At 51.5% G+C, this 19,510-nt stretch overlaps 10 protein-coding genes across 10 annotated transcripts; 5 read left to right on the forward strand and 5 right to left on the reverse strand.

Moving 5' to 3' along the window:
- The first annotated feature begins 340 nt into the window (after positions 1–340).
- On the forward strand, positions 341–1,763 carry BO85DRAFT_257025 (uncharacterized protein). Its single transcript, XM_025654994.1, has 2 exons — positions 341–1,396; positions 1,731–1,763. Exon 1 carries the CDS (start codon positions 663–665, stop codon positions 1,269–1,271), a length of 609 nt encoding a protein of 202 aa, XP_025517956.1. The 5' UTR covers positions 341–662; the 3' UTR covers positions 1,272–1,396; positions 1,731–1,763.
- A 157-nt stretch (positions 1,764–1,920) lies between these two features.
- BO85DRAFT_476611 (MFS transporter) lies at positions 1,921–4,137 on the reverse strand (the record flags this gene model as incomplete). Its single annotated transcript, XM_025662789.1, has 5 exons — positions 3,602–4,137; positions 3,428–3,553; positions 2,693–3,372; positions 2,513–2,615; positions 1,921–2,435 (listed from the first exon to the last, which is right to left on the reverse strand). The coding sequence occupies exons 1-5, from the start codon at positions 3,666–3,668 to the stop codon at positions 1,921–1,923; spliced, it is 1,491 nt and encodes a 496-aa protein (XP_025517957.1). The 5' UTR covers positions 3,669–4,137.
- A 12-nt stretch (positions 4,138–4,149) lies between these two features.
- On the forward strand, positions 4,150–5,561 carry BO85DRAFT_447892 (urate oxidase). The gene is made up of 3 exons (XM_025659805.1): positions 4,150–4,567; positions 4,623–5,269; positions 5,338–5,561. Exons 1-3 carry the CDS (start codon positions 4,428–4,430, stop codon positions 5,457–5,459), a joined length of 909 nt encoding a protein of 302 aa, XP_025517958.1. The 5' UTR covers positions 4,150–4,427; the 3' UTR covers positions 5,460–5,561.
- BO85DRAFT_447894 (mitochondrial 54S ribosomal protein uL13m) lies at positions 5,546–6,626 on the reverse strand. Its single transcript, XM_025659806.1, has 3 exons — positions 6,532–6,626; positions 6,046–6,406; positions 5,546–5,912 (listed from the first exon to the last, which is right to left on the reverse strand). Exons 1-3 carry the CDS (start codon positions 6,550–6,552, stop codon positions 5,794–5,796), a joined length of 501 nt encoding a protein of 166 aa, XP_025517959.1. The 5' UTR covers positions 6,553–6,626; the 3' UTR covers positions 5,546–5,793.
- Positions 6,627–6,773: 147 nt separating this feature from the next.
- Positions 6,774–8,186, forward strand: BO85DRAFT_447895 (40S ribosomal protein uS9). Its single transcript, XM_025659807.1, has 4 exons — positions 6,774–6,958; positions 7,087–7,109; positions 7,506–7,577; positions 7,665–8,186. Exons 1-4 carry the CDS (start codon positions 6,913–6,915, stop codon positions 7,953–7,955), a joined length of 432 nt encoding a protein of 143 aa, XP_025517960.1. The 5' UTR covers positions 6,774–6,912; the 3' UTR covers positions 7,956–8,186.
- BO85DRAFT_257271 (uncharacterized protein) lies at positions 8,121–8,824 on the forward strand. The gene is made up of 2 exons (XM_025654996.1): positions 8,121–8,660; positions 8,759–8,824. The coding sequence occupies exon 1, from the start codon at positions 8,276–8,278 to the stop codon at positions 8,615–8,617; it is 342 nt and encodes a 113-aa protein (XP_025517961.1). The 5' UTR covers positions 8,121–8,275; the 3' UTR covers positions 8,618–8,660; positions 8,759–8,824.
- A 108-nt stretch (positions 8,825–8,932) lies between these two features.
- Positions 8,933–10,464, reverse strand: BO85DRAFT_367793 (RNA-binding protein; the record flags this gene model as incomplete). The annotated part of the gene is made up of 7 exons (XM_025655834.1): positions 8,933–9,418; positions 9,467–9,940; positions 9,987–10,039; positions 10,100–10,121; positions 10,179–10,253; positions 10,326–10,335; positions 10,412–10,464. The coding sequence occupies 7 exons, from the start codon at positions 10,462–10,464 to the stop codon at positions 8,933–8,935; spliced, it is 1,173 nt and encodes a 390-aa protein (XP_025517962.1).
- Positions 10,465–10,922: 458 nt separating this feature from the next.
- On the forward strand, positions 10,923–11,655 carry BO85DRAFT_257205 (uncharacterized protein). The gene has a single exon (XM_025654995.1). The coding sequence runs from the start codon at positions 11,099–11,101 to the stop codon at positions 11,474–11,476; it is 378 nt and encodes a 125-aa protein (XP_025517963.1). The 5' UTR covers positions 10,923–11,098; the 3' UTR covers positions 11,477–11,655.
- Positions 11,656–12,422: 767 nt separating this feature from the next.
- BO85DRAFT_436954 (putative ATP-dependent protease (CrgA)) lies at positions 12,423–14,111 on the reverse strand (the record flags this gene model as incomplete). The annotated part of the gene is made up of 1 exon (XM_025658598.1): positions 12,423–14,111. The coding sequence occupies one exon, from the start codon at positions 14,109–14,111 to the stop codon at positions 12,423–12,425; it is 1,689 nt and encodes a 562-aa protein (XP_025517964.1).
- A 310-nt stretch (positions 14,112–14,421) lies between these two features.
- On the reverse strand, positions 14,422–19,332 carry BO85DRAFT_518771 (putative cytosolic regulator Pianissimo). Its single transcript, XM_025664993.1, has 4 exons — positions 17,289–19,332; positions 15,399–17,240; positions 15,174–15,340; positions 14,422–15,107 (listed from the first exon to the last, which is right to left on the reverse strand). The coding sequence occupies exons 1-4, from the start codon at positions 19,017–19,019 to the stop codon at positions 14,906–14,908; spliced, it is 3,942 nt and encodes a 1,313-aa protein (XP_025517965.1). The 5' UTR covers positions 19,020–19,332; the 3' UTR covers positions 14,422–14,905.
- Between the last annotated feature and the right edge of the window lie 178 nt (positions 19,333–19,510).

Here is a 19,510-nt window from a genome sequence, read left to right on the forward strand (position 1 = left end):
AGACATAGGAGCAAGCATGAGAGATAAGAGACTGCTTAAGATTCCAAGTGATGAATGATTATTTCACCCCCTCCATTACCCGTAGATATAACTAACTAACTGATAGTATACAATACTTTAAATTAATAGACGTCACCGCCGAGGGGCTCCCCCGGATTGATATCCACCCCCGCTGATTGGCCGCCGCCCACGGGACTCCCCGGAGGTCCTCCAGTTTCAACTTCTGAATCTCCTCCGCCGTTTCTCTCGTCATCGTCCACCTCCTCCTCCATCCTTCTGGCTCCGATCGTCCGTCCCCTCCTGCGGTCTCCTTCTGGTCCTGTCTGTGCTCGTGTACTCGTGTACTCTTGTACTCAGTCGCACTTCTCCATCCACACTCTCCTCTCAGACCCCCGTCTAGATCTCGTCTACTCCGCAACTCCGCGGCTACTATCGCCCCGATCTCGACCGACGACCACCGACACCAACTCTATATACAAGACGCACAATCCCCTCACCTCACCACTTCTCACAACCGGCAACCCATACCTTCTACACCAATATTAGCAAACACACCTGCGACCGACTACAGGCCCTAGTCCTATCCGACTAGCGTACCCCTGTCGGTCCAAACTCACTCACCCCATCTCTATACTTTCACCGTGGCTCCCCCCCTCGCCACCATGTCCACCAACCGGCCATTCCTGGCCAACTTCCTAGCGGCCTTTCGCGCCCAGTCCACATACAAAGCCTCAGCAGCAGGTTCACAATCCGCGACCGCTGGTCCATCCTCCTCTCTCTCCTCCACCCAAATCTCTCAAGGCGCACGAGCCATAGCCACCAAGGCCAGCAGCGGCAACGCAGCCGCTTCCTCATCAGATGCCTCTCCATCCACCACCACCCATCACTACCACCATCATTCCACCACTAGCGCCTCATCCTCCTCCCACTCCCGTCCTCACTCGCACCAGCGATCTCCATTGAACCAACCCGAATCTTCTCCAGCATCCCCGGCCCCACCTCAGACCCAGCAGGTCGCTTCTTCTCCACCCACCCCGGCCGCATCAAACCCCATCCCGATCACAAACAGCCAAGGCCGCCAGCGTCGCGGCAGCGACAGCTCCAGTGGCTCGGGAGGGTTCCGCGATGCGCTGGGTCCAGAGAAGTGGTATATCGGAGGTCGAACGCCTGGCGGGGAGGAGCGGTTCTACCGTTTAGGGATGGTGACGAAGGGCGGAGGTCGGCTCGGTGGGAGTGGTAGAGTGGGAAGCATTGATCAGCTAAGTCTGTGATTGATTGATTGATTTATCTATTTATTGATTCATGGTGTTTGGGGATATGAGCGTTATGGTGGAGTTTCTTTCCTTTTCTCTGATTACAATTTAACCCCCTATGATCAGGTGTTATTGGCGTCCAAGTAGGGCATTGGATGGCGTTATATCTTCTCTCTCTATTTCTTTCCTTTCTCCCTTTCATCCTCCCCCAGTGAATGGAATACAGACAAAAAACGTACCGCTTTTAACATTCCTTCGGGTTTTCGATTCTCTTATTATATGATTGATCCATTCTATTGTGGTGTTGATATGGGTTCTTCTTTCCCCGCTCCGCTATGTTATGCTCCGCTACGCTACATCCACACCGGTGTGTATCTGGATTGAGTTTGAACTGTACATGAAGACAATCCTTGTGCTGTGTGATGCTCGTCTTGATGTCTTTCGATAAAAGGTGCAGTTGGTATGATTTGAGAGAAGATGGGGTATGGATGGATGAACTGAATGTTAGATCTGATCTGAAATCCGAATGTATCAATCAATCAGCATATGACCGGCCTAGTTTAGGTTTCCTACTTAAAAGCAAATTTCAGACTTTACACTCATACTCATCATCCAAAATCCAATCCTATCTATCATCACTCTGATAGCTACTTCACCACCTACCTACTCAATCCCCAGCAAGCAACCTCTCCCTCTCCCCATCATCTCCATCCCCATCCCCAAACCTACTACCACCACCACCACCACCACCACCACCACAACAAGCATCCCCACTCAACCCAACCCCCACCACCACCCCCGTCACCGCACAAACCACCCCTAACCCCACAACCACAACCCCCCACCCAAACCTCCCCTCCACGAACCCAGCCAACGGCCCCAAACTCAGTCCTAGGAACTGCGCCATCGTCTGGATCCCGAACGCCTGGGCGACTGCGCCCCTCGGCCCAAAGATCCCCGGCTCCTGGCGCTCCATGGTATCCAATACGCGCTGGGTCTCGAGGTACAGGGCCGGGGTGGCGATGTTGACGAGGAGGCCGGTCAGGGTGAGGTTTATCATTAAGAGGGTGATGTGGGTGCTTGTGGGGTTGGTGGAGAGCGCGAGCATGCTGAGTGGGATGGGGAGGAGGAGGAAGGTTGTTGTTGCGATGGGGTGCGGGGTTATGGTGTCGGTTAGTTTTCCTGTTGGTTATAGAGGGATAGAGTTAGTGAGATGGGTGGTTTGGGGAGGAGGGGAATGGGGGAGGGGAGGGGTGTACCGAAGTAGGGCTCGAAGAGAGCGGTCATGGAGGAGGGGAGGAAGGTTAGGCCTGCGCCTAGGGGCGTCCAGTTGAAGTGAGATTCGACGAAGATGGGGATTGTCTGTCATTTAGTGGGTGGGTGGGTTGTTGTTAGTTTGTGGTGTATGGATGGGGGAAGTTGGGGGTGGAGGGACGTACAGCGTCAAAGGCTGCGTATATCATGCCGTGGACGAGGAGACCCCAGGATGATATGAGGATGCGGGGCTGTTGGATGAGAAGTAGGAGGGTGGGTTTGCGGGAGGGTTTGGGTATGATGGTTGCTTCGTTCTCTGTGGTTTCGGGTTGAGGTGTGCTTGATTCAGAGGGACTGTCGTGGTTGTTGGTTTCATTATCGTTGTCGGCATCATCTTGCGATAAAGCTATCCACCGCTTCGCGACCCTTTTTTCTATCACTGCAAACCGCGTCACCAGGTCTATGCCTACAATGGCAAACGCCATTGCGAATACGGGCTGATATCCTGCTACTCTGTACACCAGACCCCCCAGTAATGGACCTAGCAGGAACCCTAGGGTAACCGCTGACCCTAGGTATCCGACAGTCTGGCCGAGGTTCTCGAACGGGACGGAGTCGGTGAGGAGGGCGAGTCCAGCGACGACGACCATTGCGGTTGCGCTGCCTTGTAGGAGGCGTGCGATGACGAAGAAGCCGATGGTGCGTGCGAGACAGAGGATGAGCATAGATGCGCCGAGCAGGATAAGGCCGAGAAGGTAGGGGAGTTTGCGCGTGGGCGCGACATCGATCAAGTATCCGAAGATCGGGCAGCAGATGAATGCGACAGTGGCTTCGCATATGAGGAGAATGCTGACCCAGCGTTCGCCTGGTTTTGTATCAGATGGTATAGAGTAGGGTGGCTGTGGTGGTGGTGGACGTACGGTCTTCATAGGGAATTTTCGCGCGGTCGACTAGGGCTGTTGGCATGACGGGAACGATCTGGAGAGTTAACTGGCGATATAGATGTGAGTCTGGATGGTGCTCACCATGGCATAGAGGAAGTAGTCCTGCCGGTGTCAGCTATTGTGTCTCTGGTAGCGTGATTGTCTGCATACCGTGAACGAAGAGGTCCAGACTGTCGCGATGATGAAGGCTGTAGAGGAACGGTACTTGAGAAGCCATGGCGGGCGCTCTCTACCTTCACTTGTAAACCACATGGTATTCTCCGGCTCGTCGACTTGATGTCCTGGTCTCAGCACGATTCAGCCGGATAGCTCTCATTGCTGAACCGTTGGACAATAGGCCGGGCCCGCGGTATCGGACAGGTCCGTTAGCAGAGCAATTGAAGGTCAGTCGAGGGTCGAAACGGGATATGTTATAATGAGAAACTCAGCAGATCCCGACATTTCTTGCAATGATGGCAGACACCATCTTGAGTCTGGGATTTCATTGTTTGCTGAGGCGCGAGATTCTTTCGAGTGGATGACGTCTGGGCAGTCATATGTCTGACACTTCCTCTACATTTTGTAGGGTTTCTTGGTAGTCTGGCTGTCATTCTTGCTCTTACATGTAACCGCTGACGGCAGACCGATGAATCCATCCCAATCAATCCCTTTGGTTACATTACATTCATTCTAGCCAAACAAATCCCCGGCAACCACAGCCGGGATTGCCTGATGTTTGCATAACCCCAGAGGTTACGAATCCCGGGGCGATAAGATAAAGCGAGGGAGGCTGCGGCCGTCAAGTCCCGCGGGCTTCGGAGGTGGCCGATACGCTGCCATCTCCCCATCCCGACTGCTCCCTGGCTCCGGAGAAGTCTTAAAAAGCTTCATCCTGCTGCCACAGGGGTTGTTGCAGTTGAAACTCCCAGTTCTGTGTTTATTGTCAATACCCCTCTTTGGTTGCTCATCTTCCTCTCCTCCCTACCCCATACCCACCATGTCTTCCCCAGTCACTGCGGCCCGCTACGGCAAGGACAATGTCCGAGTATACAAGGTCCACCGCGATGAGAAGACCGGCGTCCAGACGGTCGTGGAGATGACCGTCTGCGTCCTTTTGGAGGGTGACATCGATACCTCGTATGTATTTTTCTCCCTTCAAATTGAAATCAGAGCTAACCCTCATTTACTACAGCTACACCAAGGCCGACAACAGCGTGATTGTCGCGACCGACTCCATCAAGAACACCATCTACATCACCGCCAAGCAAAACCCCGTCACTCCTCCCGAGCTCTTTGGCTCCATCCTTGGAACCCACTTCGTCACCAAGTACAACCACATCCACGCCGCCCATGTCAACATCATCACCCACCGTTGGACCCGTATGACCATCGACGGCAAGCCGCACCCGCACTCCTTCCTCCGGGATGGCGAGGAAACCCGCAACGTGCAGGTCGATGTCGTCGAGGGCAAGGGCGTGGACATCACTTCGTCTCTGGCCAAGTTGACCGTTCTCAAGAGCACCAACTCGCAGTTCTGGGGCTTCCTGCGCGACGAGTACACCACCCTCCCTGAGACATGGGACCGTATTCTCAGCACCGACGTCGACGCCAGCTGGCAGTGGCGCCGCTTCAACGGGCTGGACGAGGTGCGCGCTACTGTGCCTCAGTTCGATGCGACCTGGTCGGCGGCCCGGGATATCACCCTTAAGACCTTTGCCGAGGACAACTCGGCCAGTGTCCAGAACACTATGTACAAGATGGCGGAGCAGATCTTGGCTCGTCAGCCCTTGCTTGAGACGGTCGAGTACTCTCTGCCTAACAAGCACTACTTCGAAGTTGGTATGTATTTCATATTTTTTGATAGACTCGTTCGTCTTGAATCCCGGCTAATCCGTTGTTTGTCGCAGACCTGAGCTGGCACAAGGGCCTGAAGAACACCGGCAAGGATGCCGAGGTGTATGCGCCGCAGACCAACCCGAACGGGCTGATCAAGTGCACGGTTGGTCGCAACACGAAGGCGAAGCTGTAGGATGATTTGTAGTATTGCATTAGCAGTTATGAGATGGAGTTCTGGCACTTGTATATAGGTTAGGGATAAATAGCATCATTCACAGGTTCTGATACATCATGATCAATGCACAAGCTGTTGTAATTGTGTAGCGTAGCTAGTAGTAATATAAACAAGATATGTCACATAAAAGATAAAAATAAAATAAAATTCACAAAACTCCCACCCATGCGCTAGCAAGTCATAACATGACAACAGCAATATCAATGACATATGTAAAAGTACAAGAGGTTTAAATGGTCAAAATGGTATCCGATCCAGCAAGCCGACAAGATGCGCAGACAATACAATGCAATCATGCATCGGTCTTGGCCGTCTTAAACGCCTCCTTCACCTCGGGCAAGTTTCCGATGACCGACTGTCCGTTAAGCTTGACGATGTTCTCCTTGTAGGGGTGGGCGAGACCTTCGAAAGCTATACAACGTCGTCATTAGCATACATCCTCAAACGACATACCATATGCCAATCTAGCCCCAAGCTAGAGATGACATATATATCTATATATCTATATATATCCAATTGATATTGATATCAGAGGGATACTCACTCTTCAGCCTAGCCAAGCGCTTATCCCGCAAGCGGTTCTTGGGCAACATGCCGCGAACAGCACGACGGAGGACCTCACCACCACCCCATTTCTCAAACATCTTGTCCATAGTCATGCTCCGCAGACTACCGGGGCGGGTGTTGTGAGTGTAGTACTTCTTCTGGAAGCGCTTCTTGCCGGTGACGCGGAGGTCGTGGCATCCGACGGCGACGACATAGTCACCGCAGTCGGTGGAGGGGTCGTAGACGGGCTTGTTCTTGCCCATGAGGGTGAGGGCAATGGAGGAGGCAAGTCTACCCAGACTGCGAGGGTCACTGCCGACGTCGACGTAGTGCCATGTTCGGGAGAAGGCGAGACGGGTCTATAGCATTATATTGATATCAAAGTTGGTTATTGAGCATAAACAGACAGGTAAAGAGAGGGAGGGAGAAGGGATCAATATTATGCAATTGAGAGAATAGTGGGGAAGAGAATAATGGGATATACCTTTCCAACAGTCTGCGACATCTTGACGTAAAACGAATAGCTATAGCTATATGCCTCTTACTTCAATCTATACCCTACAACAACCTGGCACTGGCCTCTATCCCGGGAGTCCGAACTTTCCCCATCACGTGATGCGATTCAAACTTCCCCGACAAGCCCTACCTCAAGGTCCCAAAGCGGCCTAGCGCAGCGCACTAAGCGAGAGACCAAGAATTGGACAGTCAGCAAAACCACAAGCCCCAAAGAAGAAATCGCACCGCCTGACTGTGCGAAGCGAAAATTAATACAGCGCGACTCCGTTAATCGACGACAAATACTCCACGACCCCGACACCGTCTACCTTACTTCCCACCACCCAGCACACTTCGCCGCCTCCCCATCATGGCTTCCGTCCCGAGTGTGCAATGCTTCGGCAAGAAGAAGACGGGTGAGTTTTCCTCTTGTTTTTGATATATAAATGGATTGGGTGGACTTTGAAGATTGGGAGGGTTCGGGATGTTGGGATGATTTGGTTGAAGGTAGCATGGGATGCTAACGGTTGATGTGATCTTTTAGCCACCGCTGTCGCCCACTGCAAGGTATGAGAATAACGTTCTCTGTCTATCTGTCACCTTCCTGCTGGTCTAGGATTTATCGTGTTTGCGGATGCCGATGTGTCGTTCGATATTGGTCAATACTTGGGTTTGGAAGGTTGAAGGAAGCTTGGGTATCTATTCGACATTAAGGGTTAAGGAATATGGAATGCATGGAAACGTGAGGGATGCGATATCGAGTATCGAAAAATAATTGAACGACACGAATATGCAAATTTGAAGGAAGTCGAATACCTAAAGGGGAAAAAAGGAAGAAGGCATGCGCAACCAAACTCGAACGACACATCTGCATCCGCATCGCAATATATCAGATGAACCAAAATCGCAACGGAAAGGAGAAGAAGAAGAGCGTCAAGACTGATTCGTTTCTTCCAACTACAGCAAGGCAAGGGCATGATCCGGGTCAACGGCCAGCCCCTCTCTCTGGTCCAGCCTGAGATCCTCCGCTTCAAGGTACATAACTCATCACCTATCGGGATTATATGCGAAATTGCCATGGGACGGGTCAGTTAACACGGGATTTTTTCCAAAATGGAATAGGTCTACGAGCCCCTCCTGATCGTTGGAGCCGACAAGTTCGCCGGTGTCGACATCCGTGTCCGCGTCTCCGGTGGTGGTCACACCTCCCAGGTTTACGCCATCCGTCAGGCCATCGCCAAGTCCATCGTCGCCTACTACCAGAAGTACGTCGATGAGCACTCCAAGAACCAGCTGAAGCAGGCTCTTGTCCAGTACGACCGCACACTCCTCGTCGCCGACAACCGTCGTACGGAGCCCAAGAAGTTCGGTGGTCGTGGTGCCCGCGCTCGCTACCAGAAGTCCTACCGTTAAACGGCTTCATTATTACATCAACAATATACACACATACAAGCTTGCTCCGCCTCTGCCTGTTTTTCTGTTCTCATTCCTTTTTGTTTCCTGTTCCGTTCCGTTTTCGAAAGAAAGGAATCTAAACCATGGAATTCGGGGACAAAATCCTTACTTTCCCGGCTGTTATGCTTTCCCCCACCTTTTACGGTTCGAGTTTTTGCTTGCTTGGCTCGGATCGGTTTTAAAAAAAAAAGTTTTCCTATAACGTTTCCCCTCTTATGATTATGGCCGGGTTATGAAGGGTTTTTTTGTGTGAGGCAGAAAACGGGATATCATGCGGGATGGTGTTGTTGTTGCTGTTTGTCGTTTTAACGGTTGTACTTACTGGGGTGAGGGAGAGAAGAAGAGAGAGATCTGGTGTGGTGGTCCCATTCCACCACTGCAGACAATTCAATCAAATAAAGAGGATGGTTTGGGTTGTTTACAGTGGCTGTGTTTGGAAATTATGGTGCAATGCTGGCCCCGGTCTTAGGCTGTTATTTAGTATAAGCCTGGACTATCTTAAATATCACCCAATTTCTTTTTTTGTCGTCAGCCCTGTCACTATAAAGTTGTATTGGACGTCCGTGCGTTGTATTAGCATACAAACGCACGTTCTCATAACGAGTGAACCGTTTAGATGACTGATATACGCTGGCTATAGTAAGTGATAGCATCTGGCAATCAGTCTGGCCATCCCCCTCGTAGATCACCCGCCATCTTGTTTCATTCTCACCCCACTCGCCGCTGCCTATCCGTCATGTTCGTTCGTCCAGCCTGATCAGTCATTCCGTTTTATTAAGCCAGATCCCCTTCACGCAACGCACCGCCATACTAGCACCGATTCCCCTAAATTTGGTGACTAGTCTCACCTAAAGGTAACGTGCTGCTCAACTATTTGGTAGCACAAAACTTAAAAGGAAGTACAAAGGGAAAAAAGAGGGGAGAGAGGTGACAACTCAGGCGGTAACGCTATTATCAGCCCATCGCATTCCATTGTTCATCCTTCCCAGTCCGTCATGGCTGGGATGGTCGTCCTCATCGTCGGCTCCATCCAGGGACAGAAGTTGAAAACGATTGGGCATGGAGCCGGTTTTCTTTGCCGGTGCTTGTGGTTCTTTCTTGGGGTACTTCCCCGGGGTACCTAAACACTCGTCCGGATAGAACCCAATTTTCATGCCCTTGTACGTGAACCGAGACATCATGCAGGAGCGTGCAAAGAGCGCATTATGCACTGAATTGGTGGAGATGTAGGCATTGCCATTCTTGAATTGTACCGAGATCACGATTAGGTTGTGGATATGGTCCAGATCCTTCCGGATGACCCACTCCGTGACGTTCGGCTGTACATTGTAGACGACTAGATTGCGCGATGCTCCATTGTCAATTTTGGCCCGGACATACGGAGGAAGGTAGAACTGTCTGTCATTCCAACCCACTTCCACCTATAGTACCTATTAGCGGTGCTACCGTTTGCCGGATTGGGCACTTACGCGCTTCCCAGCAACAATGAGACCGTAGGTCTTCGCAGTCCGGAAGAATTCACGAGCGGCCGCTTCCTCGACAAAAGACACACTGGCCATGTGTTCCCGCGCACGTAAATAGATGTGCAGTAGGGCTCCGCCCTTTATGGCTGCGACGATGTCTCTGTGCGCGATACGGTCGGGAAGATTCCGAATTAGCACGGTACGTTGGGCGCTTGGAGTAGGAGACGATCCTGCACTTCTGGAAGACTCATCATAGTCATCCTTGTCTTCGCTGTCATGAGAATCCAGGAGAGCGTCTTCATCTTCGTCCTCATCTTCACCAATGGCGAAATCTTCAGGGTCATGAACTTTCACGTCTAAGTGTTCATGACAGCCAGGGGCCTTGTTCTCGAACGCCGCATGCGATTTCGCTGGGCTCTGAGAGCTATTTTCGCGGCTAGTTTGGTGAGAAGGCTGCTGAGCAGCCCCGTAAATCAAGACCTATGTAGGTTAGTAAATGTACGCCAATCAGTGGGCGTCTCCTGACATCAAGAGTTTCCTGGGACAACCCTCCATTAAGGAGTGAGGTTCTTAATTTAGCTGTAGTGATAATGTCAGCTGCAGAGATAGATATTAGGTATATGAGAGGCGGTCGCATACCAAAATGTTGCGAATCTTGGAGCTGCGAAGTGTCACCGGTCAGCGAGGGGCCATTTTGGACCTGTCACATTGTACTCACCAGACGATCATATTCCGAGCGGGGGATGGTGACGGTTTCTGCGTTTGACGGGGTACTTCTATAGCTCGGAAGTTGCTGTATCATAGTGAAATCGTCAGATCAGCTCGCATTGATGAGATTCTAAAGCGAGCAGTTGAGGGGACTCACAGCATATGGTCTGTTTAGAAACCAGTCAGTCGGACGAGTACATATATCAGTAAGTATATAATGGAACTCGAGTTGAGGGCACTCACCTTCGAGACATATAGCTATTCGGATGGCCTGTGAATGAGGTCGACGAGACCATAGTACGAGAATCTGGGTGTGGGGTGATTTTAGTGAAGATCAGGCAACCCGCCAGCAGCTTGACAACTGCAAATGAAGCCAAGCTTACCTGAAGAAGTAGACATTGAACTGATACTAATAAGAAGCTGTTAGTCTTGAGCAGTCTTCACCTGGAAGATGCAGAAGAGAAGCTAAGACCAGCGCAAGAGATGGTTGAAGGAACGAAGAGTAGAGAAGTACTAAGTAGAGGGGAGAAGAGGAGAAAAGGGAAAGTTGATATCTCCAATCCACAGTCGCTCCACATCCACTTTGCAAGAACGATGGATCACCCGACACTTTTATTCTTCCCTCTTTACTCATTCTCCTCTTTTCTTTCTCTTTCTTCTCTACAAGGGTCTTGGTTTGAAATCTCCGATATCTTCTCTTCCTGCTCCACCTTTCACGCTGCTGACGAACATAGTATCATCATAGATACAGTCTGGATACACTCACCGTGGACGCTCCACACGTAGGGAGATATTTCAAAGTGATAAAGAAGAAGACTGCAGATAAGATGCAACAGCGGATCAATTGCAGATAAAGAAAAGAAAGGCGAAGAGGAAGAGAAGGAAGGAGAACGACCGGGGGAGCTGGCAAGCCAACGCATCAGGACCAGCATGGCGAACCAGACTTCAATGGCGCCCGAACAGGCAAGCGACGAGGCACGCCATGGGAAAGGGCGATTAGGATTGCATGAGCTGCATCAGTTCCTTCGCCATCTTGCAACGTTTGGGTGGTTTTGGCGTCGCAAATCCCAAGTGCAGCGCTTGTGCGACCAACGGCCACCAACCACCAACCAGCGCAGCTCAGCGGCAAACGGGCGCAGCGACGCTGCATTGCGCTGGACAAGTCAGAGCTTGGATACTGGCTCAGAGGCTCTCTACCCCTGCCAGTTAGGCAACATTGTTCTCTTATCAGGCTTCGCTATTAGCCGTTCTCCACCATCTGCGGTACGCACGCAAGGCGCATTTCGCTCCTACTTTATGCATAGATAGCTACGGGTTGGTTCTTCCACTTCCACCACCAATGTGCTCGTTCGATGTACATGCAGGGATTCCCAAACTGTTAGTTGCCTGAAACCTTCCAATCCCTCCTATTATCCCTCTATCTGCACAAAGCTGTAAGTTCCCGTTCGACTCTGTCATCGGTCGATCGTAGGAGAAAAAGAAAAAAAAATAAAGAAGCAAAGAAAGGATACCATGCCTGCATGGAGTCGCACCGGACTCTACGAGATGGGCGTTAAGCCCACCTATACGATGCGATGGGTAGCTTCCGAGATTAGTGTGTCCCTGTGGCAACTAGTCACCAGCTAGGACGAGAATATACTTATACTCCTCGTTCTGGAGGAGGATTTATGGCTGCCGCAGTCTTAGGCCGGGCACCAACTAGTACAAGGACCAGTGAACGCTATCGCGTACTAACAGCGCCTTCGATACTTCAAGGATTAGCCGTACCTGGCGTGGATGAGTGGCGTCCCTCTTCCTCGTCGTGCATCTCTCTCGTCGTCCGCTGTTCATATCTATCAGCGTGGTTCTCGCCGTCTGGCTCGCCGAATTTGGACAACATTGATCGCCATTTGCGTCGTAAAGATAGCCAAGAATATCCCCATCACGAGAGTCTGTGGGATATAGCTTCCTCCTGAATCCTGACTCTGCGTCCGCTGCCGGCGATCAGGATCAACTGGACGAGGAGACCCAAATGAGATGGAGACAGACATGGAAAATGGCGTGAACGACGTAAAGACTCCCGCAGACGGGGCCAGGTATGTCAAAGCTGGGCTCAGAACCATTGGCACGAGGGAGAAGACGAGGAGAGGGACGGCTAGTCATAAGACCGAGGCGAATGATGGTCGGGGCCGAGCCAACCTTGTCAAGAGAAAATGTGAGCGCCAGCCAGGAAGGATATGAAAGCAAAGCCCTGATGAAGGGGCCGATCATCTACCTACCACTCTCGAGACTCTGACTTCCTCACCCACCGCACAACCATCTTCAGTCTATCCCGGACACTGGTCGTCGCTAGAAGCTTGTACTTCTCATCTTCCCAAAGAGGCAGAACGCAGGCGAACCACCAGGGAAACACAGCCGGATCGGTAGGCGCCTCGCCATATGCTAGCAAGACTCGCGGATGGAGCCATGCTGCTCCTTCGCGACGGCTTTTGTCGATAAAATCCAAGGCGATCTGAAAAAGCTGCTGCGTGGGCAGAGACTCCGGTGGTGTTGACGCTGCTGATAGCGATTCCCCTGTTCCTGATGACGTTTCCAAAGACTCTAGCCTCTCCTCCTCAGATATCGCAATATCATCCACGCGCTGTATCCTGCCAACATGGTATCCATCCACCATCTCAAAGCTCATCACTTTGAAGCGCGACACCCCTGATGCAATCACCAAACTTCTCCCATCGGGGAGTAGCTCGAACCGCTCCACCACCAGCACCGTACCATACTGCATGAATTGGGCCCTGCCTAAACCTTCCTGCAGCCGACCGGAGCGATTATACATAGCCATACCAAATTTCTTATCCCTCGTCTGCATGACCCTATGGATCATAGTCCGATACCGCGGTTCAAATATATGCAAGAAAGTCGGCGTAGTCGGGAACGAAAGCGAGCTCACGAACAAGGGAATAGTCCGCTCTCCATCCCCAGTAGCGGCCACTCCATCCTCACTAGAAGAACCCTCGCGACGCGACACAACCTGCTCAGGGAACAAAGCTTCCACCAAGTCCGAAATCCTCCTATTAACGGGCTCAGCCCGCACCGTCGAAGCCATATTCAACTTGCGCCGACACAGCGGACACAAATCACTATGATTCAAAACCATAGCCACACAACCGCGACAAAACGTATGTCCACAAGAAGTCGTCAACGGATCCAATATAAGCGAGTAGCAGACCTGACAGTCCAATTCTCCCCGGACAGCCTCCTTCAATTTCTCGTAGGATACTTGTTGCCCTTGTCCCTCCTCGAATGTAGTATCACCTTCCACCTCCAGCACATCCCCAAACCCAACACGACCCTGCTTGACCAACCCATACACACCCCCTAACAAATCCCCACACCCAATCCTAGCAACACATGTTTCTGTCCCTATGTCTGCCTCTGTCCCTTTAACCTCATCCTCACTCCTCAACCTCTTCCCCTCCCACCTCACATCACAAAACCTCGCACCAGCACCATCATCATCATCATCATCACTACTACCCCCCTTCCCCAACACCTCCTCAAACACATCCACCACCCTCCCCAACAAAACATCCGTCCCACAATCCCCCAGACAATGTTCCCCCGAGCAGCTCGTCGCACCGTCTCCCCAATAGCACGTAAACCCCTGTTTCCGCTCCTCATCCGCCGGATAAGTAATCCCCGTCCGTTGCCGAATGGGCGGTAGACATGACTTGCAGATCGTGTTTCCGCAGGGCAGGCGCAGCGGGGTTCGGAGCGGTAACGAGCAGCGCGGGCATTGGATAAGCCGGATGATGGAATGTGCGGAGGTTAATCGGGAAAGGAGCGGGTCGCGTGAGCTGTTGTTGTTGTTCAGCGTGTGGTGGTGATCATCGCCGTTTTGTTTTTCTTCTGCAGCTGCTGCAGCATTGCTGGGATGCGGAGAGGGTGGTGGTGGAGGGCTGGGCATGGTGGCATCTTCCATGGAGGTTCGCGGTATGTAGAGGAGTAGGGGATCGGAGAGGAGGAAAAGGCAAAATATAAAGGATAGAGGTAGAGAATCTAGACCAGGGTCGGTCGGTTGGTCGGTCGGCGCTTAGATTGATTGATTGATGTTTTGTTGGGCTTACTTACAGTGACTGACGGGTGGAGACGAGCTGGGCTGGTTGGTCTCCGGAGCTCTCTCCTTCCGGCCGTCATCCGAGGTTCGGGGACACGCTTTACGATGTCATGGCTGGTAGCCAAGACATCTTTTTTTTGAAGTAGCTAATATGCAAGATGCAATGACGAATTTCCTTGGACTTGAAAAAAAAGGTAAATGGTAATCTTTAAGTATATACAGTACAATGTTACCCTCGAACGAGAACAGAGGGCACTCATAAGATTGAATGAATTGACGATGATCACCGATGCATAAAAATATCCCACAGACCCCGTGGAAGCAAAACTCTCGATCTGATGCAAGATTGGTGGATAAAGAAGAAATACAGACAAAGGTATCGGATCAACGGCTAAACAAAAAAGAGCCGCAAATCAAGGGTAGAATAGAGCAGAACAACATGATATGCTAACATCCTTTCGTTGCTCATGACCGGAACCATCCAACGCCATAGCCAGGAAGACAGAAATGAAAGGGGGGTGTGGCTAAGAAAGAAGATTTCCAAACGTGAGGTCATCGGATGCGTGCCTGTGGATCTAGCTTGACGCATGATAGTTCGTTAAAAGAAAGATTGTTCGAACAAGCGAGAGACTCGGCGTGCCCATCTAGCTTGATACTTGAGAAGACGATGCCTCCGAGTCTGAATCGGAATCGTCTTCTAACACTATGCGTCGCATGACACTCTTGTCAAACAAGTCCAAGGCAAAGCGGCGTGCAGGCAGTCGGAAGTGGTGGCTTTCCAGGATACTGAGCGTCTTGCGGAAAAGGTGAGGCTGGTGGAAACAATCGGGCTGTTTCGACTTGAGACTGTAGATTCGGCTATGTTAGCTTTTCGTCGCATTTGGTTATTAGTATACAAGGTGTGTTCCTTACTTGTGGAGGTCTGCCGCAGCCCGCTTGGATAATACGGTATTACCCATATCGACTATTAACTTCAAGATCTTCTGGTTGGTTGGATCCGTGTCCATGGCCGCTTCTTTGAATTTCTCCTGAGACGTGCGCTTCGAGTCAGGGTTCCGGGAATGGCTTGGGAAATCAACCTGCAAAAGTAAGATGGTTAATGGCTGGCGCACAGGTACTGGCTATCAAAAAACATACCAAGAAGAGCTTGTTGAAGTCGGTCGGTAAACTCAGCCCCAAAGAATTTCCCTTGTGGTCGAGAGCAGAGTCCCATCCGAAATCTCTCAAGACCTTAAGGCCATGTCGACTGCGCGAGATTAAACCCAAAACAAAGAAGGCCGTTCCTCTCATCGTCAGAACCTCCGCGCTTTCGGCGATCTTCACAATGTGTTGGACAATATCAGGCTCAAGGAACGGTGCACCGAGCTCCATGGAGCCGACATTACCAACGGCCCAAAGGCAACCTTTCACTTTGAGAAGAGCCTCTGTGTCTTCTTCATCCAGCTGAAAATCGCGGATGGTCCACGCAAACTCATTGAAGTGCCCTGACTGCTCCAGAAGCTTGCATCCTTCCGCTGTCCGAGCGAGTTCTCTGTAGAAATGGGGAGGCACTAGTCCGATGTCCTGTAGATCTACAAGATCTTCAGGGACAAAGCTGTTCCGACGCGGTTGATCGACGTAGGCACGCGATAGCGCGGCTTCAACAAGGCCCACGTATGCGTCGTTACGACCCAGAAACCAGTCATCCATTTCCTGTGTAATGTAGTCGAGACCATCCAGATAATGATATCCAACTGAGGTGGACAAAAAGCGCAAAAGTAACGGCGCACCGATTTCGCCCAAGTGATCGAGGGAAGGGCGACACTTGACCACGAACTCGAGATAATGACGCTGATTGCATGCCTCTTCGAGAATCTTTACAGCTACTTGGCATACCGACACGTCAGGGTCGTATAGCTGTGTGACTAGCAGCTTGACCACCCAGTCCGCATTGCCAGTGGCCGACTGTGAGGAGAGGGGAACGTTTCCGACCGCATATTTTCGAAGTAGCCTGGTCGCAAATATGCGAATCTCCTTGGAGCCAGTGGTGAGTGCCTTGGAGAGGATGACTCGTAGGTGACTCTCCTTGGCATAGTCCATGTTACCGAGCAGTGTTTGTATGAGGTCGTCTCGATCCCGAAGCTCAATAATATGGTAGAACATGTTGAGCATGTGCCAACGCTCCATCATAGCAAGCCCGTTGGCGTCGCCACTGAGGACTCCCAGCATTGCAAAGTATCCACCGCTCAATGTGTTGGTCATCTGTTCTTTCGAGAATAATGGCGAGGAGGATGTCAGCCCGCTCATGCGGTCAACCTGCGCAAGGCACTCTGCAACCTGCCTCAAGAACTTGTTCTCGGCCAAGTACTTGATGCCCTCGGGTAATTGCACCAGCGTGCGCATCAGCGCACAACCAGTGCGGACATAACGTTGGTTTGGTTTTGTGTTCGGCAGCATAGAGAACCTATACTTGAATGGCCGGTAGAAACCCATAAGTCGCTTCATGAATTTTGAACCCTTGATTCCTTCTTCCAGTCTTTTGGGATTGGTCAGAGGTCCCTCAACAATACGGTGGATCAAATCCCACTTCCACTTTAGGTAATTCACAGTATTTAGAACATGGGTCTCCAGGATCGCATTGCGGAACTGAGTCTCATCCATGGCAGGACTGAGTTTTTCCTTGTTTTGGTCGCCAGTAAGTATTGAAGCAGAAATGTCAACGTCAACGTTGTAACGCCCCGCTCCATTTGAAACACCCCCGACAGAGCGGGCCAGTGTTCTGTTTATGCTTTCGATCTGGTAGATAGTTGAGGTGGAAACATCATGGTTGTCGACGTCGAATTTTATAGCGGCTGGTAGCAAATGCGGGAGGACCTGGAGCTTCGCACTGATATGCTGAGGCAGAGAGTGATGTGCTAGCTTCAGGACTTCGGTCAAAAGCAACGTCGCTTTGCGTCTAAGAGCCAGGTCCGTTTCATCCTCAATGAGATCGGAAAGAGCCTGCACCGTGTTAACAGTTTACCACAACCCAGAACTCGGGGTACCGACCTTGGACAATCCTGCATCCACCAGGGTTGCGAGGATAAGAGTCGAGAAATGTGCTGTTAAATCAAATCTATTCCCATCGTCATCATAAAAACTTCGAGCTTGCTTTGTATCAGTCTCAGTCCTGAGATTAGCTACTCTTCCGTAAGTTGTCAATCTCCGACCAGCGAGGAATGAGGAGGACCATGAAGGTGGCTTAATCCTCAACGCATCGAACAGAAGCTCCATAATGAGATCCCTTGCCTGTGGGTCAGGGTAATGTAATGAGTCCAAGAGTGACTGCAAAGGCTGGGCCCCATTTCTCGCGAGAACTATCAATCCTGGCCACGTCTTGAGCATGGCAGAGATCGCCCTAGCCGACGATTTAAGGCGCCCATTGCGAACAGTATCCGACAAGGAGTCAGTGAACGGTGCGAGAACAGCCTCTAGCTCACACCCTCCCCGAAGATGTTTCCTGCTGTGAGGGGTATCAAGGACATGAAGGAAGCTTGCTATCAGACTTTCTGAGGCGCCAAAAGTCCCCTCTGCTAGAGCATCATGTAGAGTGGCAAAGCCCCCAGAGTATGCAATTAGTGCCGGATCCTTCACCAAGATTTCGGCTAGTGTCATGATGGAAATATTCCGGAGTCGGTCTTCGTAATGTTCAGCAACCGAGACGATCGTTCTCACCACAGCACGCGAGATTTCCCGAACGCCATCTTTAACGTCCAAAAACGCTCTAACAAACTTCAAAGCCTGCTCACGCTCGATGCTCGCCTTGCTTTCCTTGACAAGGGACAATATAACCAGCTCGTCTGTATGTAATGACCGGATGATTTGCAACGACTTCCGATCTGCGATGGCATAACGAGTCAAACGATACCCTGCGGCCACGGCTTCCTTGCTATCGCTCAAGAGCATTATTTGCACACGGAGCCCAAACACCGACCACTCCAAGTCGTACTTCAAGGTAGGATGTCTCTTGAACAATTCCACCAGACTATTCGCACGCTCAACGTAGTAATCGGGGGACATGCCCTCGATTTCCAGAGCCTGGAGTGTTTCCGCAAGCACATATGTTGGTGATTCCATTTCCGCTTCACCTTCCGGAATTTGCTGCTCCTCGATCGGTATATTGTTCCGAGTGGGCGAACGCATCGAGCCGCCTTGAAAAAGGCTTGAGAGTCGACTTCGGGGAGGGGTGGACGGCGCCTGCGCACGTAGCATTTCCTCCTCCAGTTCATGATGTAGTTCGGCAAGCTTGCGGTTGGATGAACTCAGCTCCGACTCCACCCTTAGCCTCTGATCTTTGGTATGTTTCGGGTTCTTCGCCAGGAGCGCCTCGAGCATGTTTTCCGTCCCCGTTTTGATTTTCATTTCTTTTGCGATCTTGTCCCGGATCACGGCCTGGCGCTCCTCGGTGCTGGACAATTCATCGTGCTCCGTTAGACTGCTCGGTCGTCGCGCGGGAGCACCTTCGGGTCGAGGGGTAGTGCTCCGCGACGTCTTCATGCTCTTCAGCTCGGAGCTGAAGCTACCAGGGGCCCCCGAAGAAGGGGCTAATGACCCTCCCCGGAGACCAATGGTCGCGCTGCCTCCAGACTCCGAACGAGCATTTCGTCCGGTTCGCGTAGCGGACTCGGCCCAGCTACCGTCTGCAGTGTTATCCTCCAAGCTATTATATGACCGTCCATCACCCACAGCACGGTGCTGGATTGACGTCGCGGAGAACGCTGAGTTATGTCCGGACGCCATAGAGCTCCATCTAGCCGCAAGAGAGGAGTGCGTATCACCTGTCGCAATTGAAATAAGGGACGGAGGACTGCATTGAGTTCGCCGACAAGATTACCGAGACTATCGGAGCGATCGAAGTGCTCGGGGTGACTGGAAACCGACTGCTCTCGATGGGCGTATTCGCTGACGGCGGGAACCTCAAAAGGGAGGGGAGGGGAAACAAAATCACGGCGGTCACGAAGGTGATGAGGCTGAGGGAGGGGGAAAGATCGGGAAGGTTGAGGGCGTCTAAGAATCAAATCACATGTAGCACAGGCTGCAGATGACAACGCTAGATGCTAGTTAGAGCACGAAGCAAGCAATCTGCCTCAATGACCGGGGTCTTTCTCCAATCCCACCGCTGGTGGTTTCAGGCCGGACCCCAGCTGACTAACCCGCTCTTATCGCCTCAGGCTAACTAACTTAACCTAGCAACTATACTAGTTTTATCGTCGCTTCTGTGGCCTCCACTA

This window comes from Aspergillus piperis, assembly GCF_003184755.1.
Source record: "Aspergillus piperis CBS 112811 unplaced genomic scaffold BO85scaffold_5, whole genome shotgun sequence".
Taxonomy (NCBI): domain Eukaryota; kingdom Fungi; phylum Ascomycota; class Eurotiomycetes; order Eurotiales; family Aspergillaceae; genus Aspergillus; species Aspergillus piperis.